This window comes from Melospiza georgiana, chromosome 2 (genome assembly GCF_028018845.1).
Source record: "Melospiza georgiana isolate bMelGeo1 chromosome 2, bMelGeo1.pri, whole genome shotgun sequence".
NCBI classification, from domain to species: domain Eukaryota; kingdom Metazoa; phylum Chordata; class Aves; order Passeriformes; family Passerellidae; genus Melospiza; species Melospiza georgiana.
The window spans coordinates 64,088,617-64,115,628 of NC_080431.1; the positions used below are offsets into that span (position 1 = coordinate 64,088,617).

General features: G+C 36.9%; 1 protein-coding gene across 7 annotated transcripts in view; it reads right to left on the reverse strand.

Moving 5' to 3' along the window:
- The window catches only part of ZMYM2 (zinc finger MYM-type containing 2), an 87,576-nt gene that overhangs the window by 27,142 nt on the left and 33,422 nt on the right, over positions 1-27,012 (reverse strand). For 6 of the 7 annotated variants that reach the window (XM_058044692.1, XM_058044671.1, XM_058044698.1 and 3 more), the window contains 4 exons: positions 16,593-16,743; positions 15,725-15,840; positions 9,947-10,063; positions 9,230-9,380 (listed from right to left, as the gene is read on the reverse strand). In XM_058044692.1, the coding sequence (XP_057900675.1) occupies positions 9,230-9,380; positions 9,947-10,063; positions 15,725-15,840; positions 16,593-16,743 (535 nt within the window). The remainder of the gene's footprint in view (positions 1-9,229; positions 9,381-9,946; positions 10,064-15,724; positions 15,841-16,592; positions 16,744-27,012) is intronic. The other variant, XM_058044704.1, reaches the window with a different exon arrangement.

Here is a 27,012-nt window from a genome sequence, read left to right on the forward strand (position 1 = left end):
TCAGTAGTGAGAGTTATGCAATGACACGAAATTACACATGAAATTTGAGAAGAGTTTATATGCAATTAATATTTAAAATTTTTTTTCCACATGGGGTGGGGTGGAGATGCTGGTTATTTTGGTTTTGGTTGGTTGTTTTGTGTTGGTTTGATTTTTGGTGGGGTTTTTTTGGTGTTTTTTTTTTGTTTTTGTTTTTTTCATTTACTACACAGTCATACTTTCAAGGCTGCAATAATGACAGCTATATTCTTGCATAATCTGATCCTCCCTCAAGCAACTTAGAAAGACATTCTACCATATTAAATGCATTAAAAGATGAATATTGTAGCTATTATACAGGCTATTTTAAGAATATATTGTATTTAAATCACCTCAAATCCAGTGCCTATTCCAGCTGATGCCTAAATAATATACTGCATACCTCTGTAATTGTCCCAATTTTACAGGAGAGAACAGACTGAGAAGATGAAGTAACTCCCTATATTGAACACTGGAGGGACAAGATAACATTTACACAGACCTTTAATTAAGAAACTGCACCTGTTTTTATGATCTACTAAATATCACAGCACGATCAAAGGTGAGAACTCAAGTCTTCCAAGTGTCCACTCTGCTAGGATGTGTGTATATAATCTAACAGATGCAGACTTCTGTACTTGTGGTAAGTTATGAAACTCAGTGTGTAAGATACATGCTGTACATCCTCTGCCATATAGAATATAAAAATACTATAATGTATTCAGTAATTTCAATTTTGTGACTTCTGCTATTGTCTATTAGGGCAGAATTAATATGTGTGAAACTGAGATACTATTTTTAAATCACTAAAAGCACAAGAATGCAAATGGAAGATGCAGCAGACTGAATCTTCCAAAAACAAAAGGTTATTGAGGAACTTAAACTTGTAATGCAACAAGCTTTGCTAACAAATTAAATTTGCTAGTAATGTCAAAACAAGACATTTATAGAATATTGTACAAATGAGGCACTGTAGGTAATTTTGTTTAAAGTGTTTTTGTTGGGGTTGTTTTTTTGTTTGTTCTTTGGGTTTTTTCTTTTAAGTTCTTCAACAACAGAAAAAAATTACTAGCACAGATGGAAAGTGCCATATCCAGAAACCATCCTTAGAGTGCAAACAATTTGGATTTTTAAATACATTGCTTTGAAGGAAATTACAATCTTAAAGATAACAGTGTGTGCAAGCTATTAGTTAAAAGTACCAATTAAAAGCAAAATTTCTTGCCAGTATTTTCTCCTGCTGGCTGTATCTCTCATTATTGCATGGAGCATCATATTCTTTCCCCTACTTTAAAATTCCAGAGATATCTTAGCACCACAATGTATCCTACTCTTCAGTGGTCTCTTAGAAGAGCCACCCAATGCTGCATCACACTTTCAAAACTACAGACTTAGAAACACCCTTCTACTACCAATCAGGCAACCTATGTCCATCTGGCTAAATAGTTTTCAAAAAGGAATGGAAAAAATAAACATTTTTCTTGATTGCGGAACTACAGGAAGTAAAGTTGAAGATGATGCAGCTATTTTATTCTTAAAAGTTATCAGGTAAGAAATTTTCCACTCTACAGTCAAACATCTCCCACATCTCTGTGATTCATGGAAAATTACCAGCGAACATTAAATAAGGGGAAACAAAAGTAAAAAATTCCAGCCCTTAAGACCTAAATGCCTGGAAAACATGGGGTTTTTTTATAGATCACTGACTGCAGGTCTTCTTGCTGAAGAAGGCCTCTACAGAAGATAAAAAACCTGGTTTTGGATGTTGACGGTAGATTCTTAGAACACTGAAACTTGCGAAAGTAGAATCTTTACAAAGTCTTTCTTTTGCAACATCATGAGCAAAATTCTACAGATTTGTCTGAAACTCTTTTATGTATTTATAATAGGTAACTTAATCTATGGGGCCAGGGAAATACTGGCTCAGCTTCAAGATCTTGTGACTTCAAAGAAAGAGAAGCCGAAATGCCTTTCTTAGGTCCTCGGTAGTCTGCAGTCCAGCATATATGTTTTTATTACAATGCTACAGTTTTGACTGAAAGAGTAAGACTGTTTGTATGAATAAAAGTATTTGACTTTGGCAAAACAGATTCGAAGATCCAACAATTTGGTCTTCTCTTGCACAAGAGAAATTCTGAATCAACATAACAGTAATATCCATGCTGGCCTTGTAGATGTGACCATGAAGATGGCTTTGATTTACAGCACACTGTGAATGAGCAATACAAAAAGCACTGAATGTCTGACCTTTCTAATATAAACACTAAAATCCTAAGAGGTTGTTCAGCCTAACTCCCCTGGGGACTTGGGGTTCATGAGTATAAGCCTGCCTAAAACAGACAGCTGACAGTCCCAACATTTTGAACAAAGAGATCTGACTTTACTCAGGTGAGTTCCTCAAGATTTCTGCTACAACACCAGACCCACAAGTTACAGTGTGATCAGATAAAAACCTCTACTGTTTTAAAGTAAAACAGTACTTTGGAGAGAAAACAGCTCTTACTCTGAAAGAAATTGTAAGCACAGGTTATCTGGCTCAAGCTACATCAGCCATTAACTATGGTCTTTATTAAAATTCTAACACCATCTCACAAGCTGGCTGTCTCAGAAAGACCACTAAGGACCATTTTCAGAAGTATCTCCAACTCAAAATCTGAAGCAAACAAAAACCAAGTAGGTGAGAATCTGCTAACTTAACATATCCTTAATTACACTATTAGAATTCTGGCTTCCAAGCAAAACCCAACACAAAAGCTATATCTTAGGAGCCCTGAATTTTGGTCCCCCACATAAATGGTAGAGAAAGAAATGATCTGAACACATACAAGAGAAGACTGCTGACAAGAAAGCATCCAGGCAGTTCCTCAAAACCTTTACCACAGGGAAGTTCCAGGTTAAGAGAACCTCCTTTCTCTTGGCAGATCCAAGATCTCTGCCAGGTTCAGCCCAGCAGTGTTGCCCACAGCAGAAAACCCTGCTTCACGTGACTGACTGCAGACTCAGTGCAAGTAAGCTACTAAGAGCATGGTCTTAACTCTACCAGCAGCACCCACCTGAATTACAGGAAGTTCAGTACATTTCTACATCAAGTAGCTGTGTAAAAAGAAATGCTGAACTAGAAATAATCCTGAGTTCTCAACACCAATCCCTTTCTACCACAGGGACTAATATATTTTATAAAAAGTAATTGTTCCACCCTAAAAGAATTCCCTTTTTACCTCTGAAATCCTGCCCTTACTAAACTACATTTGTCCTTCAAGTAACACTCAAAACTTGTTTTTCTCTCATCTTGTAGTAACTCCAATTGTTACCTGTTCTAGAGAAGAATAACAACAGGCCTTCAGCATCACAAGCTATATCTTGGAAGCTTTCTGGAGCTATGTTCCTTCCAGATTTTTCTGCTCCATCTCCCTCTGTATTGATTTGAGTGCAAAACCTCTTCCATACCCACACTGCTATCACCTGCTGTCTCTGGATTCATAACAAACATTATTATTTTTAGGAAAACAGATGCAATGTGTCCAAATTCTGGGTCCTGCTTGGATTACTGTTAAAGTAGACCCTATCCTCTTCTGTGAGAAGAGAAGTTGTGTACCCCTTCCTTCCTTGTCTTCACCTCAGGAACCTTTTATTATTATTCAATCCAACTTCATACAACTTCAGTTTATCCTACTATTTCCTGATATTAGGTACTATCTCCTTCCATTCTCCTCCCTCCTACTCCAATCCAGTTACTCATGTTTTGCTTATTCTTAAATCTTTTCAGGTTGATAATTCTTTCACGTTAATAAGAAACATCTTTCTTCTTCTCGTGCTCATAATCTCAGCACATTAAATTGCATCACCCCTTATCTGCACCACTCAATGCTGTCTTTGCTCAAAGAACTATATCAAACCTCTTTAAAAAAAGACACAACAGTGGAATTAACACTGAAAAATTAAAATCTAACAAGGACTGCTGGTGTCGAACAATGCACAGGATTTCACTTGATATTCTATACCATGTTACCAATTATCTCTCCACAAAGAAAAACAAAAATTTCAAGACTCAGTATGTGTACAGAAATTTTAAATTGTATTACTTTAACACTATCAATGTTCTCCCTCCACAAAGAGAATGGAAGATAAACAATCTCTTCCAAAGCATAGTTATATACCTTTCTATTTCTCAGCTACAAGAATACTGTAAGAAATATCAAAATCCAGGTTAACAAGTTAAAACTGTCCAATAATTTCAGAAGAGACACATCCAAGAAGCACTAACTGCAAACTACATCTACACTGAGACTCTTCCACAAGTGGAATGCCACAAGAACCAATTGTCCAGCTCTTCCATGTGTTTATAGATGCAGAACTTTGCTTTCTTTCAGCATAGCTAAAAGCCTTCACTTGGTGCTTCTGTAGCAAAGGAGCCTGTTAATTATCTCCTAAGGGACTTGTCAGAATTGAATATGCTGTCCCTTTTACCTTAATTCATTTCTATAAGCAAAAAATATTATTTTAGCTTTTACAGTAACAAAATTTGTTTGGGACACTCATCTGTGGCTCAAAGATTTAAAACCAGACTACTTAATCAGATGACAAGGCCTGAACAGTCATGGCCACAACCATGGCCTCTGTGCCACCAGAGTTCCCTAAAGACAACTACCATGGCTCAACGAGATGCCAGGAATGTCCCATTTGAACTTCTGTCCACAGCAGACTAAGGATGTCAGAGTGTCTCAGGCCCAGGAATCTCTGAATACCTCCAACATTCACTTCTACTTTTCCACTAACCCAGTTAGCAGGAAAGGAATATCCTCCTGCAGTAACAACATGGCTCCTGCAGTTGTGAACGAGTATTTTTACGGATCACGCATTTTGCAGTATTTAAGATGTGTTCTGCTTTTTACTTGCCCCTTTTTGCCAGGATATCCCAACTCAGAACCAAATAAAGCTTTAAATGAAAGCCACAAGGAAAATGACATTTCAGGTTAGAATTTATCTCAGGAGGGACACTGCCAGAAGTGGTCATGAGCAAAACCAAACTAGGCACTGTAGCAAGACCAAATTATTTCAACATGGCAGGCCTCCATCAAGAGCTGTTAAAAGGGACATAAGAGCTCTGTGAAGCACAAATCCTAAAGTGTGTAAAAGGGTGATTTCACACTGTCTTCAAGAATTTCTGTATGCAAGCCCGAATTCTGTATATTTTATTTTCAAAAGCAGTATTGGTGCCTCTAAAAAAGACACTTGCTAATGTAAACTATTTAAAAAGCTGTGTATGAACAGCTTCTGTAGCTCTCACTTTAAAAATAATGAGACCAAACATCAGGAACTAAGAGATTCCTACAGGGTTGATGGCAACTCCCTTTGTCTAGGGAGACACAGCAGCTCAGCACGGCAGGGACTGCACTAACTCTTCCTCAGCCCATCCACCACAGAAGCCCAGCAACTCTAACTAAGTCTCAGCAGCACTTCATATCACACATCAGTTTTTACATAATTTTTTCCTGTTTCTAGTAACAACAGGAATTGCTATAAATATCAGGTAGTATCCTAACTGATTGTGAAATACTGGAATGTAAGAACCTCTACAAAACTTAACACACCTGTGTGTTTAGGCTATCTCAGTATCTGTAGTATTTTCATATAAATCTAAAAATTAATCAGCTTATCATTTAATAATATACTTTCACAAACAGTCCACTGTGCAGTACTGCTTGGGAAAATCCCACTCTAAAATTGACAGTGCTTTACTGGAACCTTACCTAGAAGAAGGTAAAATTACTTCGTTTCCTAAATTTATTTTTCCACTTGTTGACTCTACAGTATTTTAAAAGGTTATCTCTACTTAGAGATAACCTCTTAAAATGAAACATCAGAGATGTTTTCAGAGAAAACTCAATGTCTGCATTGAGTTTCATTTGTAGAAACCATAATTCCCAGATATTTACTAGCAGGCTATCAGGGTGATAGTACAGTTGCTAATTGCTGTCTTTTATCTGTATTATCCATCTGAAAGGAATTCCCAAGCATGAGATAACTGAGCTACTCCAACAGCTTAATGACCTTCTCCCTCCTAGAAGAAGACAACCATATATGAATCAGTGTTATTAAAATTTGCATTATAAAATTATTATGCCTGTGTTAAGTCATAGCACTTAGTTCTACTGGAAAGATGAATTAAATAAGTCTACAAATAAAATAAAATTATGGTGATACTCATCATAAAATAGTTTCATTGCTGGATTGCCAAAGACTGACTTGCTCTCCCAGACTCTCAGAAGGAATATGTATTACAATAAAAAAAAAAAAAAAAAACCCTCTCAAAATATCCCAAACACAGTAATTTGAAGATTTCCTCAGGATTAAAAACTTGTACAGCCTATCCTCAATTGTCACTCCTGCAACTACACATACATAAAAATCCACAAGCTACTTCTTACTTTAGCATACATAATACATATTCAATTTAGACACAGATATTTTGGAATGCAGCATTCTAGTGGCAAAACACCAGGACAGTCTCAGCACCAGTGGAACAGATTAAACTCTTTCATCTACTCTGTTAGGGTTGTTCATTCTCCACATAGCATCCAATTTTTGGACAAAAACAGAAAAACCATCCTATACTGCATGAAGGAAACCATCTCCAGCACAAAACCTAGGTCAGTTCTAATCACACCTTATTATAATGGAGGTTTCAGCTACCTCCTGCACAGGTTTTGAAGTGTCTCAAGAGAAACATATAAAGAAACAGAGCTGGAATAAAACCACACAGAAATACTGATCCAAGAGATTTTAATGTGGGTGCCAGGGTTTGTGTGCAAATATATATGGATATGCATGTGTGAAAAAACCCTTCAGGTATGAAGAATGGGAGCAATGACATTTTCAGTACTCCAGCTGGGCAGCTGTAAGCAGTCAAGGGATATTTGTGGTTGATCTTATATATGCTTTCCCATCAGTCTGCACAAAGGTGAACAAGTAAGTACACTTGCAGAAATTTCAACACGTGTTTAATTTCTGAATTTATCTAGGAGCCTTTTATAAACACTCCCCTGAAAATTCTCCACATTTTCCCTTGAGGGTTCAATTTCTTCCAAAAACACCAGCAACTTTTGTGACTGAGTACCTCCGGTTATTCCTTCTCAAACTGAGATGCATTGTCTTCTGATGAAGAATAATTGCATGCTCAAAAAATAATCTGTGTTGGTGAGGTTCCTTGAACAATGGCAATATCAAAACTGGAATGGGCTCCACATCCAAAAAACATTTGGTACTTGTACTGGTTTTGTTACCTTACAAGCAGTTGGACATCTCTATCTGGAAAAAGACTTTGAAATTAAAGATAAACCAGTGATATTTAGGTGCCTGGAAAAGGGGGGAAAAATCTATCACATCTGATGATGGAACTTCTATTTGTTGACCTCCAAAAGTCCACCAGAAGTCCTGGCCCTGTCCCTCCCACATCAGACCTAAGCATGATTCATTCTTGGATTGTACTGTTTCTGCAGCCATTGATGACAACTGATGGTTTTCCTTCAAAATAAATTGTCAATGGTTCCTTCAGAATTTCTGTCCAGGTCATTGGTTTATTTGCAAGAGGAACACATACAGCACCTTGTCATATGCATCACAAAGTAGACCTCAGCTACAGCTGGCAGTTATACACTGTATTTATTCAAGTTATGATCTACTTAATGGTGCTTTTGACTATCTTCTCTCTATTACTCAGTGGTTCAGCAGCAAGCTGATAAATTTTGTCTTTATGGGAACATTTTGCACATTCACCATCACAAATGTGGTATTTACCCTTGAGCTGGAAGTCCAGCACCTGCAAACTCAAGACCCGCACTGATACACCTGGCAACATATTCCTCCCACTCAGTATCTCTATTTAAACAGGAGACAGTTTTTGTATCTTTTCTTCCTCAAATTTTCCCAAAGGAAACACAAGTCCTCACTTACTTCAAGCATCCTCATACAGAAGTAGTAATGGCATAGGTGGCATTATGAATCCTACTCATTTCATTGTGACAGCCACCTGGCTTTAAACTGAAGGAGTAATAAATATTGACAGTAATAGAAACATATATTTTAATCTCCAGAAAAGTATCTTGCTCTTGTTTGAATGTATTCTGTGGAATTGTTTCAAACCTAGCTAGAGGTTGCTGAGCAATGCACTGATACACTGTAAGGCTGGGCCTTCATGTCTGTTTTTTACTCTCCAGCTATCACTTTCCAGTCCAGAACAAAACACTCCATTGTTCAGAAACAAAAGACTGCAAAGTACTGAGCTGTAAGGGAATGGCATGGAGGGAAGATTGCCTTCAGCCCTGCATTCCAACCCTTTCCAGCTTAACAGGATCCTCCTACAAGTAAACTCTCATATTTACTATTTAATCTGCCTGCAAGTAGAAATCTTCCACAGAGGTCTTATCAAATGACATTGGAAGTGTTGTTGTTGTAACTAAAGAAAAACATATTCACCGTATTTGTGAATAATAGGTCATCCAAACTTGTAGTTAAACTTCTAAGATCATGATTAAATACCAGTATCAAAGAGAGCTCACCAGAAGTGGAAAGGATAGGTCCTTGTTTTTCTGCTTTCTATTGAAACCATGCTTTAATGCAACTTAGAAGAAACCTAGGCTCATGGAGTTCCCTTTTACTTTGTTTTCTTTTTGAAAATCCAAATAATTAGTCTAGCAAATTGTAGTGACAGTAATCAACACACAGCAATAGGCATCATTCAAGTTATTGCTTAAGTATCCATTCTAAGCCAACATAGAACTCCTACTATTATACTTAATTTAGAAACTGCTAATCAAAGAGAAAGCTTGGTGCTCATCAGCGCAGGTAATGTTGTGTATGTACTACTGCATACATTTTCAAAAAAAGAATGTGCAATTTTTTGTGCATATGTATGTAGGCAATGTGCATAAAGGTGTATGTAGTTACACACACACACACACACACACAGAAAAGTGCTACCCTTAACCTAGGCTAAGTGGTGAAAAGCTCTAAAGGCAGCTCAGACAAATTAAAAAGTACCTGCATTAATAATACCAGCTACAATGACTTCAATAACAGTAATGAGGAGACTTCTAGTTTACCCTCAAGTACAACAGAATGAGTTGTAACCTTGAATCTTAACATATAAACAAAATAAGTAAACTGCAGTAGAATAACCAATATCTCAGGAAAAAACCAAACACATACATACCTTCACTGCAAAAGGGTCTTTTGATACCAGAGAAATTCACTGTTTCATGGAGCGTTTTCTCTTCCTGACAGTATTCACAGTATGTAACTATGCAGTGCAGTTTCTTATAATCATCAGAACATGCTCTGCTGCAGAACTGATACACTTTGTTCTAAATGCAAAGTTGCAAAGCATCATGAATAAGGTTAATGGATAAAATCTTAAGGTCTAACTAGTACAACTTGAAATAATAGTTGCCATTAAGACAATTTACAAAGTAAACTGAATTGCGAACACATAATTAGAGTGCGACTTCTAATGCTAAAAATTCAGAAACCCCAATTAAGCTGACAGTGCTACAAATACTCATAATTTTACATGAAAACAGTGAACAGAAAATATGCCACTCAATCTCAGCATATCCTCTTTACATACTTCTCTCAGTTCATAAAGAAGTGCAATAATGGTATTTCATATCTACAATGAAAGCAGATTCCAGACTTACAGCTAATCTGAGAAAATACATTTTTTAAAATTACACAGATACTATTTATGAACAAAGACTTCTGCTTTTATCCATACTGAACTTAAATTATATTCTACAGGTAGATTTTAACTGAGCTTTTTAAAAGAAACTTCAATGCTTTATAAAATAGCTAGAAAAGCTGTATTAAAGTTCTAAGTTTAAACTTTTAAAACACATCATCAATCTAAGAATAATATCAACATCCCCCTTACCTCCCATTCCAGTACTTCTGGTTTTGAACAGAAAGAACTTTTGCAATAATTACATTTCAACTGAATATCACTGGGAGAGACGAACTGACCATTTGTTGAAGACTGAACACTGAGCGTCTGAAAAACATAAATATATATACATACATCACTAAGAAAAACAAGTTACTTTTAAAATGTGGGTTTTTTTCAATTAAGCTTACAGTGTTTTGAGAATTCAGGAGTTTATTTATAAGCTCAAGAACATTTCTGGTAAAAGCACAGCAAGTTGGTTCTTTACCTTAATTCCTTTTCCCATGTCATCTCAGATTTCTCAACTTTGAATCATTACCCTTACTTCCACCATAATTACTTTAAGTCATATTTTTTTACCTTACCTTTCTTATGCCTTTTATTTAAGGGTTAACACATTTTTTGTAAAAATAAACAAAAAAAATATCCCCAAACTGAATGCTTTTGTTAATCACAAAACATACTTTCATATAAAAACATTTCACAGCTTGTATTGTTTTGGTGACAGACAAAGACCAACAAACAAATGTTTTCAAAGCCAAACCTCACCAAGGCAGATTATCAACATCTTATGTAAGCATACCACTTGAAAATACAACTACTAAAGTAAAAGGCTTTCAGTGAGAAACCTCACATCAACTCAGTTTAAGAATAAACTAGCTAACAGTCCTAAGTAGCCTCAATCCCATGGCAGGAAGATGCAATTATTCACACAACCAGCCCCAAAACAATCCAGGGGTTTAAAAATACTAAAGAATGCATGTGTAAGTATGAGAATTTAATTCTGTAACTGAGAAATTTCTTTAGTGCACTTCTGCAGCAATCAGTAAATAAAAGAACTCAATTATACAGTACCTGTACCTTTCAGTATGTCTTATATGCGCCAACAGAATAGAGTGTTTTTGCAAATTCCCTAAATAGGCAAGAACTATTGGTGTATTATAGATGTGATGTTCAAGACAAAGACCTGAATCAGCAGGAATCACAGACACTTGAATCCAGGACAACTTTCTTACATCTGTCTTCTCAACAAACTTTCCCACACTATTTGCAACAGAACAACTATATTTAAAGACAAATTCTCCTCAGATAGATTTGTTACTACCTCTCCACTGTGTAACAGTGAAAATTCAAAACATTTCTGTTACAGGACACTTTTCTTCAGACTCTTATGTTAGTAAGGGTTCACCTACACTAAAAAACAATTTAAAACTAGGTTGAGACTTATTGCTGATCTAAACCCTGATCTATGTGGGCTGCTACTGCTGAGTGCTAGCTGGCAGTGCAAACTGTATCATTTTATGCAGATGCATTAACTCTGTGTCAAGAGTCTGCAGACATTAAGTAGTCATGGATATTCCACAATCACAGGCAGGACCTGAGACCCAACTACCAGGCAGCAGAAAGATGACACCTTTACTCAATGGCCCATCAGCCTGTAACAACTTTTTATATATATAACGTCTACAGCAACTTTTTTCTGATGCCTACACACAATATTATCACATTTCTCCCATTATACCCAGCAAATGTCCCTGTGGCTCAGCAAGGTTTGCTTCACTTTGGCTGCTCTAAATAACTGAAGACTTGCACACATGAGAGCCACAAAGGCATGTTTACTGCAAGGTCCAATCTGTGCACTTCTGCTTCTGCAGGTGTCCTCACAGAGCGAACACCATGCTTGACACATGCTGCTCTGTGCTTTATGGAAGCCCTAGAAACTCTCATTGAAAATGAAAAGAACTGGGAATACCCAGCATCTCCAGCTCAGGAATGAAGGAGATGCAAAGAACTAGCAGATGTGACAACTTGTACAGAAACACTGAAGACAGACGGAGGAATGAAGATGAAATATACTAAATGATCATCAAATCAAAAGCAATCCTTATCTTTCACATTTGTAGTTATTTTTAAATATGGGACCCAAACATCCTATTGTGAGGGCTATAAGTTAAAAGTAAAACATAGTTTTCAGTTGTTTTCTGAGGCATGCCACAGTTACCTTCTTTTATTTCTTTCCATTACTGTTTACTGGGGTAGAAACTCAGACTCACAAAGTTTGGGAGCTGATAATTGAAAAATAACAAAAAGCTAGAGAAGTGAGAACAACAAAGACTGAGACTATTTCAAATTAGTATTTGTTTTAAAGGAAACATGCATAACTATAAGTTTAATAACTTATAAGTAGTTATATTTAGAAGTAATAACATTATTACATCTAAAAAACCCCCCAAATCAATTCTTTTTATCATTAGGTCCTCTGGTTAACTAAATATTTTTCTGGAAAAATCTGTAAAGAACTGAATTTATATTGCTGAAAGTTCTAAACCAAGCAGAAGATGGTTTTTAAATCAAGTTAATGAAAACATTGTTTTGTATGCCTCTTTAAAGTTTCAGTTATTCTGCTTACAATTAAAGACTGCTTCTGCATTATATTTTCAGCCAAGATGACATGCATGTAATATTTTCACCATCTTGCTTTACTTCTAACTTACAAGGTACTTAAAGTACCCTCAGAAATTATTTGGGGGCATAATTACACATAAGGAATAACAAAAGAAAAAAAGATTATAAATTCCTTAAAATCTTTCACCAGTCACCCTGAACACAAAGCTTTATCTATGCTGTGTTGTATCAAAGACATCTTTGAAGTTATGTACCTATGTTTGTTCTTTTGAGAGCCTGCCCTGAATAACAAAAGCATGAGAAGTGCAAGCAAAGCAAAAAAACCATTATCAAGCCCTCTTCAGCCTTCAATGCAACCAGCTCAAACTGCTCTAAGCTGCCAGTTTAATGATGAACCCTGGGCAGGCACAGCCCAGGACCTTCTGAGAAGGCCACCACAGCTGCACAGCTTCTGCCCTGCCCCTGCAGCTTCTGTGACAGAAGGTTATCCTTGCTCACAGCAACATGAAATCAAATTGTGGAAACATTTCTGTACACAAGTGTACAATGTAGAAGAGCTAGTAGGCAGCCAAACTGAGGTTAGGTGTTTCTTCCAGCTGAGAAAAAAAACCTCAAAGCTTTGAAAGAATCAAGTTTTTCTTAATGCACATGAGAGAAGCACTTATGAGAAATCTTCTACATGCTGTCTTTCATTAGGACTGTTCCACAAGCAAAATCAATGGAACTAAATTAAATAGGGAAGGAAATAAACTTTTCCCCTGCACTCATGCACACACAGACTTTCCAGCTTAGGCATAAAAGGCAAATTTTTATTATTAACAAACTTAGAAGAATATTTGTCTGTGTGCACACACATGTATAAGAGACATGCAACATATATAGCCAAGAACACTTCCAGGCACCATCACAATGGTGAAAGAGAACAGCATTAGTGAATAACCAGGGAGAGTAACCCGATAAAAACTATTGTACTTGTAATTCTTACCCATACTGGTCCTACAATTCTCCAAATACATCCACAAATTGGAAGCAAAGCCCAAACCAACTAAAGCCTGAGCACAAATTTTGTACAGACTTGTGTTTTGCCAGACAGCTTGTACTGTCAGACATTTACACAGCTGCTAACTCTGCCTCCATGTTCACAATAAATAATCAATAGTTTATTTTTCCCTTAACAGCAAGATCTTCAACTGACCCAGTAAAGGTACCAGTATCAATACTGGTTTAAAACAATACACCTTGGGAACAGTTCCATCTTTAACTCTGCATTAACAACCTCCAAGACAGAGTGTGGAAGACAAGATTCAGTCCCACTGCTCTACCACCAACTACCAAACAAAAACACATATAGCAGGCTGTTATCTCTCTTTTACTCTCTTTCTTACAAGACTAAATGATCTTACAGGCTGCTCAAAGGAGAATGCAGATATGGACATACACTGTACAACATGCAGCTCAGCTGAATCTTTCCAATATTTCAATCCATTAAAAGAACAACTAGCTAGAAACAAAAGGTTATTTGTAAGACACAATTGTAATCAATCCGTAAGTTCTGTAAAACAAACGTACCCATTTGTAAACCAAAAGGACTAAAACCTCTGCAGAAGGGAAGAAACACAGGCCTGAGATAGCAATTATTCTGTTTTGTGAAGGATAACCCTTAAAGAAAAAAGTCTAGGAAGAGCAGGCAAAGCAGGAAAATGGGATGAATATGAAGGCAGAAAACTAAAATAAGAGTTATCTCCATTAACACTAAAAATATGGAGTATTTTTACTGTAGTAAATTGACCATTTTTTCAATTTCTTTTTTTCAGTTCTCAATAGGTTCAATACCATACGTGTCACTTAGGTACAAGAGAAGCCTCAAGGGAACACTAACAGTGCTCACATTGTGGTATACCATCCTTTCCACCTAAATACTAAATGAACAGAACAAAGAAGTTGTTCTCATACATTCAACTCTAGCCTCCTGTGAATATATTTTATTTTTTTACACAGTGACTATACAAAAGCTATGAGAAGTTAAAATCCAACAATGGTGGTAACTGTGAGCAAATAACAACCTACTCATTCTTGGTCCTTACTGAGAACTCACAGACTGCAAGGCTGCTTCAGTTAAATTTCACTACAACCCTGACAGGAGATCTACGTGCAGTGCTGAGACTGCAGCAGAAGCATGAGCACAAGGACTCAGTAAGACCACGAACCCACAGCCAGCATTACATGATCTGGCAGTTCTATTCAATAATGTTGCTTAATGCTGACTTATGTGCAAATCCAAGAAGGGCCAGGTTGAATTTGTCATTCCCTGGCTGGATTTGTTCTGAGAGTTCTTGGGGATGGAACTGATTGTAAAATCACGTACAATAAAATAGATATTAGATGAGTTTGCACTGAGTATTACAGTCTGTCATCACATACTAACAATACTCAGGGATTCTGTTAATCAGTTCCATTGACAGACACCTACCAAACTGGTTATGATGGAAACAGAACATGGCTACATGACAGAGGTCCTACCCAGGGTATATTAATGAAGCAATTGAAAGACCAATTTGCTGTCCAGTTGACAGAAAAGAGCAAAGTTCAATGACAAATGGGAAAACCCTGTGTGGGTGTAATTCTTCAACAACACATGAGGAAGCAATTATCAATTATCCTGCGTAAATCTGGGAAAAATGCTTTTACATACAAAAATTGAAACATATTTTTTTAAAATATCCTTTGATCACCAAGAGATTAATGGCTATGAAACATTTCACTTATGCTTTAACCTTGATTCATGCTGAAAATATGACACTTTCAACAAGCAGAGCAGCATCACCCAGAGTGCATGTCATTAGCCTAGCAATGCCCCCCACCCCAAGTTTTGGGTCACAATTTAAACAGCTGGTATTGTCCATAAATAAAATGGTTGAGGCTCTAATCTTCCATTTCAGAAGGAATCTCTTTTCTCCATGGCAAACCTTTGTTAGTTCTACATGCAATATGAGAATTTTGTTATTTGGTTTAGTACAAAAGAAGCTAAATTTGTTGACCTTCAATGTAAAACAGCAAGGCTCACGTCTATGAAGAGGCTTAGGTGCTAAAGTGGAAAAAGGAAGATGAGCAGTGATACAGCTTTGTGCTTTCTAACAATATAAAGCAGAAATTGGTAAGTTTTTATAAGCTTAAGACAGCAGCTAGTGTTATTATGAAACAGACTTTTGATCAAAGAAAATGTTATGAGCCAGGAGCACCTGCAATGTTAATTGTAACTCTCAAGCATGTATACACAAGCAAGTTAGCTTAATATTCAAATACTTAACACCGACACAGGCACACAAATATTTAGGGAGGAAAAGATTTAACACAACAGCTAACCTGAAATTTAGCTACACAACTGGAACTGCAAAAGTTGTACAGTTTTCCATCAGGCATTGTGGCTTGATATTGAGGTAATGAGTTTCGCTTACAAAAGTGGCAAATAATTTCCATACCTAAAAGAAAAATGCAGTTTACAAACAAAATAAACACAAAATAAAAGGAAAAAAAAAGGTATTACAGGTGAGCCCTTTTTGGCTTTTCAATGCAGAAAACTAAGATTAAAGTCTGTTTTCCAGTCAGTTTCTACAAGTCACACAAAGCAAAAAAAAATTACAGAAGTTTGGATAAATTCTTTCACTAAAGATCAGTACTAAATATGAAAACACCTTCCTCCATAAAATTCACTGGAGCATTTTCAACTTCAAGTTGAGATCTGCTTTGCATACTGAAGAAAACATGTTTTGAATTATTTACTGGATCAAAAACTTTACCTAGAGAATATCTATATGCATTATAACTATCTCCCTTCTTATCCATCTCCTGCTTGACTGAAAAAAAATCCAGGGTGGGATTAATATGAGAATTCAGAGAATATGAATTCACATGCCAAAAACCTGCACTACCATCCTGTGACACAGCAGAGCACATTATGCTTCAGCATTTTTTTCACAGGAAACCTTAAGACAGTTGAAAATTCTTTCCAACATCACAAAAAAAAAAGCCCAGTGAGGAAAATAAATCCTCATGGGTTCATTTACTGGTGTTCAACAGAAGACGTTTTGGGTTTTTTTAAATGAAGTTAAAAACTATAAAGTCACATCTGCAGAGACTATAACTGTAAAACAAATGCACCCACCCCCAGTGTTCAAATTTTAAAAAAGTCTACTCTTAGCAGTGATGAAAACCCATCATCCTTTTCACTTACTTTGTGATTTTGCATATTTTGATTTGTGTGTGTTCATGCATACAGTTGAGCAGTATGGCTCCATATATCCATTAGGTCCTATGCACTGAGTCATGTCAAAAAACCTGCACTGAGCTCTGCAGCCAGTACAAGATGTTAATTGGCCACATTTCTAAAACATAAAACAAAGCAAAACAATGCATTAGTTAAAACTATGCTGGCTTTTAACTTAAATTTTAGTCTAAAACCAAAAATCAAAACAAATGATAAGTTTTATTTCTGTCATCTGCTCTCTCATCAGATCCCTCCTATATTAACTCTCCTGATCATCCCCTCAAGAGCATTCAGCACTCAGGTTGTGTCTTTTACTCCTGGGCAAAAGCTAGCTAAAAATAACCTTCTGTGTAAAGACACACACATACACACACACCCTTCAAAAAACTCAAACCAACCAAAACATCCCAATTCCATCCCAAATCTCACCATCTGCAAACTGAACTGTGGAAAGAGTGTGCAACAAGTCATGCTGAAATGAAGAGTTTCAAAGAACTCTATTCCTCTCTCCCTGTTGATGGGACAGTGGTTGTAAGGAAAGTAACAGGAATCTGGCATGGCCAATGTGATTCATGGAATGGATAAGCTTAGAAAAGACTCCTTTTGGTCCAACCTCCCTGTTCAAGCAGGGTCTTCCCAGAGCACATGGCACAGGATTGCATCCCAGATGGTTCATGAATACCTCCAGTGAGGGAGACTCCATAACTTCCCTGGGCAAACTGCTCCATTGTGCAGTCACCTGCACAGCAAAGTTATGAATATGAAGAATAAACAAACTCGGGGGAGGAAAAAATTCCATCCACAATCCTCCAAGCAGGAGGAACACACTGCAGATGTTCTATGCTCAAGTGTGACTCCATGAACCTGGTAACACACTCGATTTTGACCCCTCTCAACACAGCAGTCAGTTCATCAGCAGTTTTCCACAGAACAGAACAAACGTTCTATAAAAAGCACAGAAAAAGCTCCACAGAGCAGGAATACCAATGACACAGTCAACATACAAAATCAATAATTCTGATGTGCTACATGTATTACATATGCCAGTGTTAGGCAAATATCTCAAGCATGATAAAGCGGGTTTCAGGAAAAATATCCAGACTGCTTCTCTGCCCATAGAAATAGTATCATGGTTTTGACAGTGATGGAATAAATTCCTCACCAAACATGATGGGCCGCCTACTAGACAGACTCTCACCTTATTAAGTATTAGAAAATTGTCACTTAAGCACTTAAGATCTCTTCCCTTCCAAAGAAATTATTTTAGCACTCTCTCTCCCTCTTTCCCTATTCTCAAGGATGGAAAGGAGAAGGAAAGACAAAGCATGTTTCATAGGTGCTCCCCTTTGTTCAAGTGAGAGAAGCTTCAGAAGATATCTTTGCTCTTCCTATTTTTCAGTAGTTAAATTTGAAAACCAGTAAACAAGTTAAATCCAATCTTACAGAAAACTAGAGATGAAATTTTTGGGTTTATAATGTCATCTTTCCTATTCTAAGAGCATCCATACAAAAACATGCAAATCCACATGTGCCTGTGACACAAAATCAGATGTAGCGCCTTGCAGAGTCCACTAAAATTTCCACACAACTTCACAATTTCCACATGCTGATTTGATGAAACCTTTGCTGGGGGTTTCCTCCAGAAAGGAGTACCTGTCAAGATACCAAACTCCTACCTAGAAGAAGGTATAAAATACAACTCTAGGATACTTCCTTCCTATTTTAATTTTTTTCCATTTGCCTTTAAACAAGTTACTCAGGACATCATTATCTTCCTAAAATTGGCAAAATTCACACTTAGTAGCAAGACCAAAATGTAGCAGTTATATTGTTCTGTGAGCTGGAACTCTTCTGCTGCTATACATTCAGCTCCTCTGGCAGGCTAATAAACAAAAGCAGGGCATCCAGAAACCGCTGAGTTATATTGCTAGTAATGCAGGAGGAGGCTACAACTTACAAAGGATTCCTTGGAACATGCTTAATGAACAACCACCACAAAAAAATCTGCTTGCACAAATAACCTTAAGAGCCAAAGATTAACCCCAAATGTAAATCTAGAAGCATTGATGCAAATATGCTGGCAAATAACTAAGAGCATTCAGCAACATGATCAGAAAACAACACACAGGCAAATGAAGCTTTCACAAGTCCTATATCCGAAAGAGAAATCCAACAGAGGCTACAGTGATTTCAAGAGACAGCAAGACAAAAGTATAAGTTTTAATAAATGAATTTATAGTAAACTGATCAGAGCATAATCAGAAAAAAATTCATTGTGTCAGTAAACTACGCGTTTCAACAAAAATTCCTGGAAAGCAGAAATAGCTTTTGCTAAATATCATCTCAAATACCTCCTCATTTATGTGATATCAAAAAAGGATCATGCATAGAAAAACAGTGCAACAGCAGGTCAATAACTTCCGAATTTCATACATCTTCTAAATACAGGAGTTGTTTACTGACTTCACCACATCTCTTTAGATTTAAAAGCAAGAAAAAAATGTATTTCTATCTAGTAATAACCTAGAAAACCTAGATCTAGTTTATCAAGACTACAACCACTAAGAATTCCCAAAAAACATGCCATGCCAACTATGCAGAAGATTCTGTGGGTAAGAGCAAAACTGTAATAACAAAGCTCTCATTTTATTCTTGTAGTAACAACTAAAAAGAATATATGGGAATTTCTACATTATTAGAAATTTAAACATATTGTTACTCAAGTGAAGAAGACAGGGCATGGCGGAAAAAAAGAAAACTAGAAAGTCCAACCCTTCTTTAAATGTATTGCTCCCAAAATGTTGTAATCATCATCTCCCTCAAGCAAAACATTTTTCTTGCATTTTTATTATCTTTCCAGCACTCCCTAAACTTCCAAGTTCAAACACTAAAATAACTTAAAAAAACCCCGGGAATACCACACTATTATTAAAGAAAGATTAATGCATACCTGAAAGTATTCAATCAGTGCTATACATGTGTCTCAAACATTATTTTTTTAAGAGTCTAACCCAACAACTTCCTCCACTGACAACATCAACAGAGAGCCTCACTGTATCTCTAATGTTTTTGAAAACCCATAATGCAAACAAAGAATTTTTATTCTGTTCATAAGTGTGAAATTTCCAGATGAGACTATCAAATTTCTCAGCTAACTTACATTTCTACCCTCAAATTCTTCCCAACATAATCTCTTTCATCTCTAAGAATCTGCAGTGTTTTCATTCTGCAGAAAAAGTAACTTTTGCGAATCCTTTCTCTCAAAGCATCATTCTAGCTGCCATAAACAAAGAGAAGATACACTAAAATTAAGGAGAGGAAATACAGAGGGTCAAAGAGCATTCTTATGAGGTAAGGATTTTTGGCCTGGAAACAAGATAGCTCAGGAGAATAATGATAGAACCAAAAATGGTATTATGTGGGGCACAATGGATCAACTGCTCAGTGTATTTTCCAATATTAAAAACTACCAAAAAAAATCACATGAATATCAACAAAAATTTGAAAATAAACAGGAGACATTTCTTCATGTGACAAATAGCAGATCAGCAGAACCTCTTTCCAAAGAGTGTCACGGATGCAAGAATTGTTTGTATGTGTTCACAAGGAGACTGGACAAGCACTAACTAAAGAGATTTGCCAAAAATAGCATACAGGAACATCACATGAAGTTCAAGGGATGCCCTGACCTTAGAGAGTCAGAAGCCAAGAGAATGCTCAGAGGAAAATATTCTAAGTTCCTGCTCTGGTCTTACTCTTCCATTTATGCCCACTTACATCACTGCAGGAGTTTCAATCCCTAATCAGAACCATTACAGCTTTCTCAGGTTCTTACTACAGTGCATACTTAATATTTTAATTATCCTCAAGGAAAAGTGGGTGTTTAGAAAAGAAATGAAGGAAAACTTATAATTGTATCAATGTTGTTGATACTTCACAGCAGGATGCAAAAAGATCTTCACCGGCAGAGGAAAACCAGAATACCAAAATCTTCACTGGTAACTAAGCAAAGAGGGAACAAATAACGCAAAACTCCTGAGGCTTTGTTTTAAAAATCACTGCTTCCTTCTTTGTTTCAGAAGAAGAAAATCACAGAGTCATACAGACTGGAGGAGACCTCCTGAGGTGAAATGCAGCCTCCTGCTCAAAGCAGGTCCAGAGGTGTTTGCTCAGGATCTTGTCCAGTCAAATCTGAGCATCTGCAAGGACAAACACTCCCAAAACCCCTCAGGAGGATTTCACCATCCTTATAGGAGAGGAAAAAACAAAACAAAACACACACCCCAAAAAAAAAATTCCCAAACCAAAAAACCCACGGCCAAAAACCAACCAACCAACTGAAAAAAACCCACAAAAAAAACCAAAAACAAACCGCCTTTTTCTTTATCTAAGTAAGTTTCCCCTTGTTTTCAAGTTGTGTCTCTTGTTAAGAGTTCAACTTTGTCTTCCTCTGTCTCCTCCCATTAGATAACTCATCCCCCTTTATGCTTCTCAGGCTTGAACAAAGCAACCTCTCCTGAGCCTGTCCTACTAAGTCAGGTTCTCCAGCCATCCAAGCATCTTGGTAGCCCTCCACTGAACTCCCACCAGCATGACAATGCCTTTCATTCTGTCAAACCCAAAACTGCCCACTGTACTCTAGATGAAGTCTCAAGAGCAGAAGGATAGAGGGGGGGCCCACAAAGATCACCTCCCCTGTCCTGCTGGCTGTACTCTTGCAAATATCCTTGGAGACACTAAAAAACTTAAATGGATGTGTTCCTCAAGGACCTGCTCCAGGTGAACCTGTTTGTTTGTCCACCCTGGGGGTGGACAAGATGACCTCCAGAGGTCAGGCATTTTATGAGACAACCCAGGACCCAGCTGGCCATCTTTCCTGCAAGGGCACACTCCTAACCCCAGTTCAGCTTCTCCACTGGGATGCCCAAGTCTTTTTCTCCAAGGCTGCTTTCTGGGCAATTAGCTTTCATTTCAGATCAAGTATTAGCTTCATTTTGTGCTCCTGCCTCTTGATAAAACCTGCAAATTCAAACTAGCTTCAGTTTCAAGTTTCCTTCAACAGTGAAATTAATACAAAACCAATCTGCAAGAGAAAGTATCAAGCATTGCAAATTCACATAGATCTACAGCATCCTATGAAAACATGCATATTTGAGGACTGTGATTTCAAGAAAAACTGAAGTTAAAACACAATCAAATTAGTAAGGAAAACTGTATCTAAGCTACTAAGTATAAATAAACGAAGCCAATCCAGAAGCAAAATTTCAAGCTAATAAAGGCCCAGTGCCCTCTGAGGGAAAGCCTGATGCACAGTAGTCTGACTACATCTCTCCTTCACTACTACACCTAGTTTCTGCATTGAGATGACCTAAATTTTGCTAGATCCTATTGCATGTTTGACCTCTTCCAAAGCATAAAGTCTATGGCTGATGAAGAAGTCTGAAAATTCTTCTCATTGTATTTGATTCTAAACTCACTCATTCTTTCATGACTTGTTCATATATCCTCAGAGACTTAACTCCAAAAGGTCTATTTCATTATAGGTATCTCATGAGAGATACCAGACATTAAACAATGTGATATGAAAACTCTTGCAAGTCATGAGTTGTAGATACATTTTTCCATTCACCAGGACAGTGTTCAACTCAAATGGGCAGCTAAAGAAGCAGCTATCCAAATGCAAGACAAAGCAGATGAATGCGGCATATTCCAGAACAGAAAGAATTGTTTCAACAAAAATACTAATTCCTGGGGAAAAAATTCACTTAAAAGGTTTCTGAGGAATTTTTATTCTTGCTACTATCAGCAACTATGATTTTAGAAGGAATCTTGACCTTCCTTTACATCTTACTGAAAAGGATCATGTAAGCTGAAGTCTAGAGCTCTTGCTGCATGTACCATACAAAGAATAAAGATCAAGCTCCAAAATAAATGTCAGACCAATACCATAAGTTCACAGCATATTAGAAGCCTCATTTCTGCTTGCAACTGGGACTAACGAGAGTCTCTGTTCTTCAACCTTCTGGCTGCAACAGTACTTCAATAAAGCTACTACTGCCTTGAATCTAGGCATCTGTGCTAGACACTTTTATTCTTGACTGAAAAAAAAGCAGTATCATCTGCTTTGTCTGCCTTGACAAGGCTAAGAGAGCATGATGAAGGACATGCCAGGGTGTAAGAGAGCATTCTTGCTACAGCTTCTCCCATGCAAGGGCCAGAAAATACCAGAACAGCAGCTGATTGCCACAATGCTATGTAGCAGCCCTAAGATTTGCTTCCAGTTAAAGAAAATTCTTTGTAGTCAAAACTCCATGGAAAAACACATTGTTAAATACTTCTCAATCCAGGCAAACCTCCCTGGTAGCAGAAAAAGAGGTTAGGATTAGAATGAAGAAAAACACCAAGAAATTCCAGGACAGAAACTTAGTATGCCTGTATTCAAACAGAAAAGGAGAAAGAAAACAGCATTTTCCATAAGTAGAAAAGCAGATGCATTTGCTACATAGAATTTTATGATAACTGAGATCCCTCAGAAAGGTCATTGAGAAAATAGCAGCTAGACTACTTCAGATTCATTTGAAAGGATGGTCTGATGGAACCTGAGGCAACATGCATGTCCAAGAAAAGAACCAGATATCAGTAGAATCTGTACCAGCAAAGAAAGAAGACATTGTATAATTTATTTTCTCTTAAAATATTGCATCCAAATCATCCCTCCCCCAAGAGTAACAAGTGTAAACTCTTCCTCAAAAGCATGTGCCCAAGTCCTCAGAGGAAAAGATGAAGCAATTGCTTTTGTGGGCCTTGAACACCAAGTGAGTTATGTTTACATTCCATCAGCTGAACTCTGCAAACACTTACATCAATAACTTGTCCAGTATTTTTCCCTGGCATTCCCAACTGCCAGTGCTCTTTTTGCAGGTTTTGTTCCCACACTCAAGACACTTGTCTTCCTGTCTCTGAGAAAGGCAGAGCTGAAAACACCTGCCTCAAAAAGCAAGTTACTTCTACATTAACTGAATGTTTCAGCTGCTTCTGTCCTGCCTTTTCTCTCTTTCCCCCAACCCCACCCAGGTAATTACCCCAGGTACACCAGTGCATGGATGTGGTTATATCCACCATAACTATGATACCTAGTCGTGCAACTTCCTTGCTTCCTCTTTCCAGGAAGCTACTGTGCTGCCACTCAAATCACAGCTCACATTTGACAGCCTATGTAGCCTTCTTCAGAACTACAAAATCATTTTAACATTTCTGATGGACCCATCTATTTTTATCCTCTAAAATAGCTACATAATAGTATTCTTAACAGTTATGATGAACTATATTCAGATGTCTAAGGAATCTGGTACCACAATTTTTACTGAACAGCAGCAAATTCTACAAGTTGGAAGACAAGACTTTTAAAGAAAAAATGGCAAAATAAATGGTCCCAGAAAGCAGGAGTGAATAAACAGTAAAACAAAGGCAGAACAGGATAGTTTCTAAGAGTCAGTTTGCATCAGAGATGCAAGACACTTGGGGTCATAAATACCAAGAGGTCTCAAAAAGCTCCCCAAATCACTAAGCAGGAAGAAAGAAGAAATTATTATTCCTTGGTTGATAACGATTTTGGTCTTTTAACCATGTTAGATGGGATAAACAGCATCTAGCTATCTCCATTTGTAGAAGTGTGCACAGTATGAGACAACAGTATGATCAGAGATTACTTAATACCAAACTGAGTATTACCTGAACCTAACAGAAGTGGTTTACTATATGATGAAGAAACTCCACTATTACACCAGTTTGATTTGGCTGAAACCACAGAACTTCTCTAAGAGTGACCAAAATTTAAAAAAAAAAGTCAGTATTTCTAACATTTCAAGGTAAGTGGGCTGTTCAACTCTAACAATTACTGACTCTGTCAAGAGTATTTACTCTTGAAACAGACACTTGGAAATGAGAGTTTATAAAACAGTAAAAACAACAGGAAGTGGTAAATTTTGTAGTTCATTGTACTATCAAGACAAAAAGGAAGACAGGAAGGACACTGTCTTAACAGCAAAGAAGCACAGAAAAAAAACCTCGACACTGCACGGGACAGGACAAAGTTGAAAACCCTAGATGCTTCACTGAAGTGCTAAGTGGCAGGACATTCTATCACAGCATTTATACCAGTAGATAACAAGACACTTTATGAGGCTAAGTAGAAACTCTATGCAAGCAATTAATTGTTAGCTGCAGAACTGACATGCATATTATTGTATACAGTGAAGGCTCTTAAAACCCTGCAAAGAGATAAAATAGACAAATGAGTTTAAAGAGTTTCACAAAAGCAGTTCCTTGGCAAGGAGCAGAAACTGAACAAGGAAGCATAACTGCCTAGGGTGTTTTTTTCTATTTCTTGTAAGTGAATAGCTTAGGGGCACAGCATAGCCTTGTTATTCCTGAAGCATGTTCAGTAGCATGTCTTCATCTCATCAAGAAGTAACTAAATGCACTTTTATGCAGTAATGAAAGATTTTTTCGCTAAATGAAAAGGCACTGCAAGCATCCTCTCCAACTAGAAAAACTCTCATTTGGCTAACGTTCATTAAGCCTCACTTCAGTCCAGAGCTATCAAAAAGCCTATGAAGAAATAGCTAAAGGTGCTTTCCCACCCACCTTACCCTCCTCCCGCTCCTTTTTGGCAATGGATAAAGACTATCACTTTAAGAAGCCCCCAAAGCAAGCAAATCCCAGGTGACATTCTAAGAAGAATTTTAGTTACAGAAGCAAAGTAGACAAGGTAAATGAACATTTTTTAACTAGGAAGGCATTAAATACTTTCTTGGTAGAATCAAGAGCACCGTGGACTGATCAGGCAAGGACGCAAAATATTTTTAAAAGCAAACACAGACATTGCTCTAGCTTAGTTGGAAAGCTCAAGATTAAAAGGCATGGTTGGCTGCACAAGCTAAATTATAAATTTACAGAAACAGTCCACTTGTTTCTTAAAACAAGGCTGTCAAGCCTGTACCAAAATCCAGCAAACCAGGACACAAACATGGGAATTACTTTGGAAAGGAGGTTAACTAATTTTGTGAAGACAGAAAACACGCAATAGGAGCAGAAACAAAAATACTGAAGCAACCCGGGTATGTGCTGCCTGAGGTTAACACCTTTATGACAGCTGTACTTGAGGTCACTTCCAATTTACCACACACATCATTTTCAAATAAATCATTACAGTAATTTTATAAATGCCTATACTTTCATTTTAACTATAGAAAATATCTGCTCAAAGAAATAAGGTACTTCAGTATCTGCACAATAATAGACCATTTTAGTGAGTTCCTGTTCAGATATAATTTCATTCTCTTCTAGTGTGGTTTGTTTGGGTTTTTTTCCATTTTGTTTAGGGTCATTATTAAAGTTCCCCTTGACCCTCTACATGTGAAGAGTCTGAACCTCAATGCAACAGTCAGAGTGTACAATCTAGCAGTAATTGTCATCTTCAGGTTTTAAAAAATTTAAATACTTTCAATGAGAGCTTTGTTTTCAAATTTATCTAGATTGTCACACCTTGTTTTATCTTTTTTGACTTGCACTTAGCTGCCTTCACACGTGGCTTTTGTAGCACAGAGAAATTAACTTGCTCTTGCATGAAACTACAGTGAGCATTAGTTATGCCAATTAATTATTTTAAAATAATTTTGGAAAATATTATTTGCATTTCATAACTTTTTAAAAGACACCCAAGATCTGCAATTACTTTAAATTTTAGGAAAGAAAAAACAACAATGACCTCTCAGAAAATCAAGACTCATAATGCAATATTAAAGATTATGTATGTATCATTTTTAAACCAGGTTCTGAAACTGGAACATAGGAAGATAAGCGCATCCATCACCTTGGAAGGTGAGTGACTTAGGACATTTGAGAAAAATCCTACTCCATCCCAGGAATAACATTTTTTGTTACTGCCAGGAACAGCCTAAAGCAGAGGAAAGACACACTTTGCAGCAGATGGATTACCTGCAGTAATCCAATTACTTGTCATTCTGAAAGCCATTATAACTTTTATTGCCCACAAGTTTAATTTTTTCATTCCAAGAAAAGAAGAAAAAGAAGTCCATGATGAGTTATTGAAAAATTAGGTGTTCAAATCAGTGTAATATTTATTTTTTAAATTGTGATTAAGTATATAGATAGGTACAAGTAATAAGGAGTTTTCATTTATTACTACTACAAATATATAGCAATATTGATAGGTGTATGACATTTACAATATAAACTGCTTAATACAAAGCTCATACCAGTAAGACCTATTTATTGTACAGCTGTTTGTAAAAAAACATTTGCTAGAACTTTTATGTGACACACAATAATACAACACAATGCTGAAATCAAATGACATTAACTT